Source organism: Etheostoma spectabile, chromosome 4, assembly GCF_008692095.1.
Source record: "Etheostoma spectabile isolate EspeVRDwgs_2016 chromosome 4, UIUC_Espe_1.0, whole genome shotgun sequence".
NCBI classification, from domain to species: Eukaryota; Metazoa; Chordata; class Actinopteri; order Perciformes; family Percidae; genus Etheostoma; species Etheostoma spectabile.
This window is the reverse complement of record NC_045736.1, coordinates 29,639,218-29,648,676: the sequence shown is the minus strand read 5'-3', so window position 1 is coordinate 29,648,676 and position 9,459 is coordinate 29,639,218. Positions and strand designations below refer to the sequence as shown.

Genomic DNA, 9,459 nt, shown 5'->3' with positions numbered 1-9,459 from the left:
AATAAAGTTATCTTGATCTTGATCTTGATCTTGATTTATCAGAGCAACGCCATTTAGCCTGTCTTCTGTAATAGAACACAAAATAGACAAACAAAACAGGACAGGGAAATTTAAATGAAGTTAACAATTGGATTTTTGCATGGCGGCGTCAACTGGGGGTGGCTGCTCAAATTGAAAATGTATCAACTTTTAGCAACAAAACATTTTGCCTATCCGGAGCGGCAACGGCCACGAGGTTACATTCGGTGGATTTTCGGGGATTAACTGAACTGCAAAAAACTGTCCTCCATTGTGAACAGCTGTGATAGATAATACAGCCAGTGCTTCTGAAACTTAAACAGAGCTGTCTGGTGGCAAGATGAAGCTGTGAAAATGTCTAATAAAGCATACACTTAAACCGATATGGATTTTTTTTTGATGGCTCAAATATGTTTAGCTGCCGCCCCATCCACAGGGGTACATAGCTTAACTTCCATGTCGGGACTCCTGCCTGCTTCTCTGAAACTGGTGGGGGGGGGGGGTGCCAACCGCCTTATAGCCTACTATAGATAAGTAGCCTACTATGTTATACAACTCCACTTCCAAACATCCAAACTACCTTTAATTTTTGGAGGAAAATACGCCTGCTGAAATCGAGAGTGCATGAAAACTAATGAAAGCCATCAGAGAAGTAGACAGAGAGAAAAGAAGAGAGTGAAAAGACCAACAACTCCAGGTTGGTTCTGTCTTGCACAATTATAAGATCCATTTTTATATATGTTTAATAACATAAAGTACGTCAGACAAATAAGGTTGGGAACCACTGCAATATTCAGTATATTACAGGAAGAGCCAGAGGAATGTGTCCTGTTGAAGGCCATTCAAGTGTTTTTTTGAGTTTTTATAACTCTGATCTGACATTTTTTGAATGCCCCAGTAAGATATCATACAAAAAAAGTACGACTAATTACCCGGGAGACAAGAGAAACTTTTTATGTATCTTAAAAGCGGTGACACACAAAGCAGCGTGTTGTACGTTTGCGGGTCACAGGACCAATCAAATTGTTGTTATTGTTACTTAGAATCCACAAAAGGTTCAGCTACAGCGGGTTGGATTCAAAGCTGGACAAAAGAAACCGCCTTTTGAAATCATTGTTTACTGTAACTACAGTAATTAGTGTTATGCAAACAGTTCCAGTCAATGCTGCACTGTTTTCTCAGGCCCTGTTGGTATTATGAGTTTTATGAGATTTGCCTGTAATTGGAAAGTTATGGTTTGTCCCCCTGCAGCTGCAGAGACAAGTCTATTCAACTTTACGCCTGGTCACGTGGTTCGGTGCGCTGACTGGGAACTGGGAACATGTTAGTGCTAGGGTGTCAGTGTGGGTGTGAAGTTCACGTGCAGCCCCTGAGAGTTCTGGTCCACTTTTCAAAATGTCACTAAATAGATGACTAGTGTGGTTGTCATGCTTTCATGTAGGAAGAGGGCATGTGTGTGTGTGTGTGTGTGTGTGTGTGTGTGTGTGTGTGTGTGTGTGTGTGTGTGTGTTGTGTGTGGGTGTGTGTGGTGTGTTGTGTGTGTGTGTGTTGTGTTGTGGGGGGGGGGGGGGGTTATTGAGTGTACTGATGCTGGACAGAAAATATTCCAGTCCACATAGGCTATTTTACAGTAATAAAAAAAAGCAGCTCAGAGCCTATAGTGCTGTATTTGTAAATGGGCTATTAATAGCGCTTTTCCAGTTTAACAACTGCTCAAAGCGCTTTTACATCTACAGGATACATTCACCATTCACACACATTCATACACTGTGGCCGGGGCTGCCGTACAAGGTGCCACCTGCTCATCAGAATACATTCATACACACTCACACTCCGATGCGCAGCACCAGGGGCAACTCGGGGTTCAGTGTCTTGCCCAAGGACACTTCGACAATGACTGCAGGGGGGGATCGAACCACCAACCTTCGATTGGCAGGCAACGCTATACCACTGAGCCACAGCCGCCCCATATATATAACATAGACGTCACTAAATCCACAACACATGGGTGTCTTGCAGAACTGTGTGTGGAGTGTGTGGGTGGGTGTGTGTGTGGGGGGGTGTGTTGGCAGCCATGGGGATAAAAAAAAAAAAAAAAAAGAGAGGAAAAGCAGCAGGACCCCCTGCCAGGCCCCCCTCATGCATCATCAGCCCCCAGCTCCCCAGCAGGCATCCACCACCACATACCAGGGTGTCAAGCTCTTCTACCGCCAGGGGCAGGTTGGGTTGTTATTTTTATTTATTCATTTTTTTAAATATGGGACAACTTTCAACTCTCCCTGCTCTTCTACACGGCTGCAAGCTCCCCCGACACATGATATGAAATAAACACCCTCACACACACAAAATGGATTTAAAACCATTTAATTAAAACAAAATCGATTGTCAGGAGGATAATACACACAGTTGTGCTTGGTGTGCTTAAGTGTGATGCAAATTAGTAGTATACTGTATTTAAACACACACACTTGTATATCACATATATGTACATATGACAAATACAATATTGCAATGTGAGTCCTCATGTCCAGCAACTCTCACTTTGGGAAACATTTTCACACCAACGAAAGGCTTTTAAAAATCACATACCGCCTTAAATTCAGATATTAACGATGAACTCACCAACAGAGTAAGCCACATTACAATCATACAGTATTTGATGATCGTTAGAACTAGGTGCTGCAGTATTATTGCCTTTAAACAGTTGCATTTCTGATTACAGCTTGCACTTGTACATGCCAGCTAATTACAGTAATTCCATGGTGAGCTGACGCTTTAATCAGAGACAGTTAGATTATTTAACCTGATATATGTAGTGTTAGTTTAGACACCAAGCCCCTTGGGAAAGATTTGATATATCGTCCCAAAAACTAAAACATGGCAGTAGCATACTGCCACCTTGTGGAGGACCGAGTGCTGCTTCTCCCGCTGATCAAACATTTTCCCTGATGCCACCTTAACTGCTACACAAGTGACAGTGACAATGATTCTTTTTTTTTTTATCTCAATTCATTCAATGGCAGTAATAAAAGAAGAACAGGAGACTCTTCCTAGTCTATGGCGTTAGATTGCTGGGAAACAAAAGCAGATATTTGTGTGGTATTTGAAGCAGTCTGAGGGAGTGCTGCTTTTATCACATTGGCCTCAAGGCACATTAAACACACTTTATGTAAAAAGTGTTACCTCTGAAAGCTGGAATTATACCCGTCTCTCTCTCTCTCTCTCTCTCTCGTGCACACACCAGCCAAAGAATTGCATTCGCCCAAATGGGTGCACAGTGTTGTGTTGGTAGCAAGTCCCGATTGCAAAATTGATTTTTCAACAAGTTGAAGACATAACAGCCTGTTTACCTAACACAGCCAGTGGTGACTTCACATGAAGACATACTCCAGATGCTGAATGAGCTCAATAGGCAGTAATGATAGTAGCAAACTAAGTGATTGAACAGGCTATTGGACAACCTGCTAAGAAAAACAATAGTGTTGATGAAACCAGAACTAAAATCAACAATGTTTTAAAATGAAATGTAAAAGCTCCCTGTCGATGATCACCTTTAAAACTCTTTTCTTTTTTGAAACCAGCGCTGCAATCAGCCATTTACTTAGTGACAGTATACGGCCGTCATCCTGACATTCAGAGCTACTCCGGAGCCGGTGCTCGACTTCGGCGTTCTGAGCCCGGCTCGAGCGCGGGCCTCCAGCGCTCTCACGAGGGCGTCAGAGCTGCAGAGTGTTGGCTGGTGGCCGGTACCTCGTACTTGAAGACCACGCTGAACAGCTTTCCTCCCAGGCGGTCGGCCAGCCACGAGTTCTTGATGACGGCCATCTTGAGGCTCTCGCAGCTCAGCATGGCGTAGTAGTTGGTGTGAATGGCTCGGCCCATTCCCTCGATGATGACCAGGTCGGTTTTGCGCTCCCGCACCACCATCGCCAACACTTTGTCTAGACGACTAGGCAGAGAATCACATTTTTGCTGCACTGATACAGTTTATGTAATAAAATCTCCACAAGGTGCTCAGAGTTCTGGCTTTTAAAAGAATAGATGTGCTGCCCAAAGCCTATCCTCCCTCTAGAGCAGGGGTCTTCAACAGGGGGTCCGCGACCCCTAGGGGGTCCGCGGAGGTACTGCATGGGGGTCGTGAAAGTTTTGGTTGATTAGACTTTTTTTTATATTCCCCGCCCCCCCCTGCAATTTTTTCCACTAATTGAAATGTCTTTAAATACACATTAACATGAATTCAACCCACTGTAGTAAACAGATAAATGGAGGCAGAAGATGTCTTTCAGTCATCAATGCACACATGGCACTATAGGACCAGTTTGATATAACACAATTTTATACAATATATATAATTAGGGGGTCCCCGCTCCATCTCGCCATCAGTTTGGGGGTCCTTGGCCTGGAAAACGTTGAAGACCCCTGCTCTAGAGTGTAATAATGTGCATACTACAGAAGGATACTCTAATTTTAGGTCTTTCACAGGCTTATTAGTACTCCCTTTAAAAAATATCAAAGAACCAACCTCAGATCCAGGCAGGGTGAACTGGAACCACTCTGGACCAACGTCAACCTGTCCTCCCTCAGACCGGCCCTACACAACAAACCACAGGTCACAACACAACACATCTCCTTCAATGGTTTTAAAAAGCTTTTCAGGTGTGAAATCAGACAGAACATTGTGTCTTACACTTTGGCTTTCGGCTTAACGTACGGGGCCAGTTTGTGGAGCATATGTGCTACAGAATGTGTCTTTTTTTTTTAAACTAGCCACACCTTCTCTGCACTGACGGCGTAGGATTGCGTGAGTCCCAGGCGAGACGCTGAGCTTTTGCTCTGGGACCGTTTATGTTTGTTCAGTATTTGGAGCCGGCGCAGAGCTGTGAAACATCAGCCTACTGTCAGCTGTTATCAGAAGACGCAGGTGAGTGAAATAAGAACAGAAACTCTCACAGCAAAATTGCCAATATGCTAACAAACAGTCATATAAGACACTGTATGTTCCATTTCTGTGTAAACACCTCGCGAAAAAAAATATAAATAGAAGACGGTCCTATTTCTACGCTTTATACGCACCACTAACACACCTCTCTCATAACTGGTGTTGCCAGTTTCATTGACTATAGAGGAAGTGTAGTGTTGGACCAAGGAAAGATATTAACATTAACAAAAATCGATACATTATAGTATCGCGATATTTTCATTGGCAACACTGTATCGATACACAGGCGCCAAGTATTGATCTTTTATTATACATGTGTTGGTCAGTTTGTCCCATTTTGTAGCAATAAAGTTGAAGTGGGATAAACAAACAGAGGAATGTATCTTTTTAGATGAAACAGATGTTGATGAAGGGGGGCTACTACTACTCTCTAGCACCACCATTGTGTAGCACCCACCTGGGTGATGCACGGCAGCCTAACGACACCAGACGCTCACCGCATATCAGCTTGGTTATGTTATTTATATATTTTTTTAACTTTTCCGTTATTTTTAAAAACGCTGTTCAATACTCACTGAACCACTGGATCCATAGCAGCGATGCTTTCGGTCAATATCTGCAGTTCACCGTTCGTCACGTCATTTAAAGCCGGACCGGAGTTGCTGGCCAAAACAACCTTTGGAGGTTGGACGGAGAGAAGAGGGGGATTAGCATTTCATCGAATAACTTTATTTTTTGAAATTCTTAAGGAGTTCCTTACCTCTGTTCCTCTGGAGAGAAGCTCTCTGACAAAAGGCATCACCCCTAGAATAATGTCTACTCCGCTATTATCTACGAAAAACATGGCACACTTATGAGGAGGACCCTGCAAGAGAAAAAAAAAACAGGATGGATTGTATTTGTGCACTAATCATCCTGAGTGCACAACACAGACACACAACTATAGGAAATGTTAAAAAGGCTGTTATCTGTGTTTTCTCTTTTTGCTTTAGGTAAAACCTCGAACCTCTCCCCCACCAGTTCAATAAATAACTTGGCTCTGATAGAGAAAGAATTGAAAGAGCCTGACCTTTAGTCTCTCAAACCACTGGTCATAGGAATCGACAAGCCATGGCCGCTCTGAGGAGGGAAAAAGAAATTAAAAAGTCTTAGGGCGTACTCCCTCTGTGCAGAACTAACCCACAATTTTATCTGGAGTCAAATGGTTTGTCAACATAAAAATACTTGGATACCTTCCAATTGTCGTTTAGCCTGCTCAAACCCAAACTCAGGATCCGATTCAAGGACGCTGCACGACATCAAAACAAAAAAAAGGTCAGACAGGAATTTGGATCACAGCGTAAAAGAAATCCCAACACCAAACTTTCCAAACACTGAGATTGAAACTAAAATATTTTGAATTTACCAGCCAACTCAAATCAACCCTTATCAGTTCATTTCTTAAAGAGAGTTGAGGTCAACAGCAGCCCATCGCTTAAAAGACAAGATTATTGGGATTGCCTGTCAACAAAACTGGGATGCAGTTACATTCTTTGTTGGGATGCAAGCAACACTGTCATTTTTTTTAATTCAGTTTACTTTCAATCCATGCAGCCGACCATTTACAGTCTGGATAACATTTCAAAACATTGTAACACTGCCAAATACACTACTGCAGCGGTGAAAAACTCCCTTTTCAAAACTGTATGAAACTACAAGACATGCAAGAGGAGCCTCTCCCACCACCCACACTCAGCCCATAGGATATATAGAACATCCATTTACTCCACTCACTCTGACACGGCCTTGGCTCCCCAGTCAAAGACATTCCCAGCCAGGACGCCCCTGACCAGGGCATACTGTCTCTCCTCCCAGCTCAACTCGTCCAGGCACTTTACTGCCTTCTGGTAGTACTTGAGAGCCATGTCATTCTCCCTCTGTTTAATCTACAAAAGAACAGAGGTGGGGAGGGATGTGAGAAAATGAGTTTTTAAGAATATATTAAAGATTTGCCTACTGTATATGATAGGCCCAATTTACAGTATGAGGTGGAAATAAATGGTCGGTGTGATACGATGACACTGTATGGAAACGTCACCGGATCAGTGTGGACAAAAGCAGCTGTGTAGCACAGACAAAAGAAAAACAACAACAGGTTGATAGATTTCACTCAGACCTTAGAGTAGGGATCAGGAAAGTTGAACTCGTTTAAACAGTGTTCCCTCGTGTCTAACAGACTCCTGACAGTGAGGGATCCATAAGCACTAGGTGAGAAGAGAAGCACTCTACGTTAGCCAGAGAGAAAAACAGTCACACAACAGGGGCTAGGGCGGTCGGTGCAGAGTACTTTTTACCAATATTTTCATTTCAAACTGATCTTTTAAAAACTCGGTACTAAAATACGGATTAGGGGTTTAAATCACAACAGTACGATATTTGCTGATATCACCAAGTCTGCCACCATACGATTCCCATAAGATTCGATTCAGGGGCCTGCGATCGTTATAAGACAATATCATAACCCCATTCAACACAATCAGTTACATTTATATCAACTTACAAAAGTAACTCAAATTGGATTCGACAATTTTTGTAACTGAGCTCTTCCAGACATTTAAAAAATAAAAAAACAATCTGTTCTTTTTTAATAAGAAGAACAGAAATGAGACTCCTGTTAACTAAAAAGTGCCACATTTCTTATACAAATGTTTTGCATCCCTTGATGGCCTTTAAATAATTGCCATGGGGATTTCAAAATAAAGGTATATCTTACAGACAATGATATGTACCAATGTTTTTACTTTGCATCGATAATATTGGATTGTTGATCTTGGAATGGATCTATCGATCCAGACTGATGTATCTTTACACCCCTAATGTGCTCCTGACTCCTAAGTACCTGAATTGTTTTTTAACATCTAGATTGCCCTTTTTCACTGACGAAGCACGTGGACAGTTACAGCAGGTATGAAGACATGTAAACTAATGCAGACGTTGAAGAAAAGACTTGAGGTTAAGTCCACTAAAAGAAACCTCTGGGTCAAACAAACAGGCCTTGCATGCAAAAACAAAACAAAAAACAGCTCCCTTACAAAGGCTGGTGGCGGAGGGTCTGAAGCTTGTGTCTGTATTTCTGGCGGAACTTCTCGGCTCGCTCGGCTGCCTCCGGCATGTCAGGCTGGCTCGCTACAGCTCTCTGGACCACCTGCAAGAACAATGTAGAAACAGCCGTGTTCACAAGCTCTGCTGAGCACAGAGTGGGAAAGAAAACGCCAAAATCAAAACCAATTCATCTCGTATGAGAAACTGACCTGTGTACACCACATGTACCGTCCATTTCTGGGACTACTTTGTCTTAATATTGTCATGGATAACTGGCTAAATATAGTGTTTTTGTCTTTATAGTGCAAATACAATGTAGCTTGATAGCAAAAACTCTATCAATCTGAAATATTATGCTTAGAACGGTTTTGCTTCAGTGTCTTTGTATCCAAACTGCTGTTTTAGTATTTCTGTCTTTCAGGAGTGACATAAAGCACAGGATGTATCCCTGAGGGCAGAGTGCATAATGTGGAGGAGCTGCCTGGCCCAACCAGGGATAAGAAGAAAAGCTACTGATTGCATGAATTGAATAACTAACTTGACTCCCAACTCCTTTAAAAAGACACTTAACACAACAGTCACTTTCTGTACTCATGCTGAAGTGCTCTCTACGAAAGAACTCCAGTGATTTTGTCCATTCTTTGATTAATAATTCCTAAATCCTAACACAAATCGTTAAATCCTAACACATAAATAAATCCTAACCCAATCGTCAATGCAACATGTTGGTGCAAGAACAATCTCTTAAAATCGCTTTTTTCCCAATTATTTTATATCATCTGTTCATGGGAAAATTTACCTTCTTTATTTACATCATTATGGGACTTTAATTTCATTTTTTCCTTTTACTACATTTCCTCCTTCAAGAAAAGGACTACCAACATTGTCCGTATTGCACGTCTTAATTTCAGACTCTGCTGTTGTTTTCCAAATCCTACCCCGTCCAGGGCCTCTTCGAAGCAGTAGAGCCAGTATTCGCGGGCGTGAGCGTCCTCGGTGAGGTCGACGGTGTCGGGGATGTACGATGAAGCGTCCTGCAGCAGAGGCAGATTCACCAGCTTCCCCTCCAGACGGTCCATCTCCAGCATGTCAAACTAGACACAACAAAGACGGACAAGATACATGCTGAAATGGCTTCATCTTTCAGCTATCACTCTTTTATTATAGGATATATGTTACAGTGGAAGATTTCACTCTTAGTTTTTTTTCTTTCTTTGTTAAGACAACAACATAGATGCAGAGGAAGATGCAGTAAGTAAGGTGACAGGAGACTCTAGGGCAACTAACGTTAACAGCCTTTAACAGACCCTAATGCTCTACGAAGACCATACAGAGGAATCAAAAAGCAAAGCAGCTGTTAAAAACATCCGTTATTACAGTTATATTCCATCTTTCTTTTGTTGTAAGAAATACTGGTTCTC

General features: G+C 42.3%; 1 protein-coding gene across 4 annotated transcripts in view; it reads right to left on the bottom strand.

Moving 5' to 3' along the window:
* Positions 1–2,250: 2,250 nt before the first annotated feature.
* The window catches only part of pank4 (pantothenate kinase 4 (inactive)), a 16,320-nt gene continuing 9,111 nt past the window's right edge, over positions 2,251–9,459 (bottom strand). For 3 of the 4 annotated variants that reach the window (XM_032513648.1, XM_032513649.1, XM_032513650.1), the window contains 10 exons: positions 8,977–9,132; positions 8,029–8,141; positions 7,113–7,200; positions 6,731–6,882; positions 6,190–6,245; positions 6,027–6,076; positions 5,718–5,822; positions 5,533–5,633; positions 4,541–4,609; positions 3,718–3,967 (listed from right to left, as the gene is read on the bottom strand). In XM_032513648.1, the coding sequence (XP_032369539.1) occupies positions 3,724–3,967; positions 4,541–4,609; positions 5,533–5,633; positions 5,718–5,822; positions 6,027–6,076; positions 6,190–6,245; positions 6,731–6,882; positions 7,113–7,200; positions 8,029–8,141; positions 8,977–9,132 (1,134 nt within the window). In that variant the 3' untranslated portion in view covers positions 3,718–3,723. Of the gene's footprint in view, positions 3,968–4,540; positions 4,610–5,532; positions 5,634–5,717; positions 5,823–6,026; positions 6,077–6,189; positions 6,246–6,730; positions 6,883–7,112; positions 7,201–8,028; positions 8,142–8,976; positions 9,133–9,459 lie in introns of all 4 variants that reach the window. The other variant, XM_032513646.1, reaches the window with a different exon arrangement.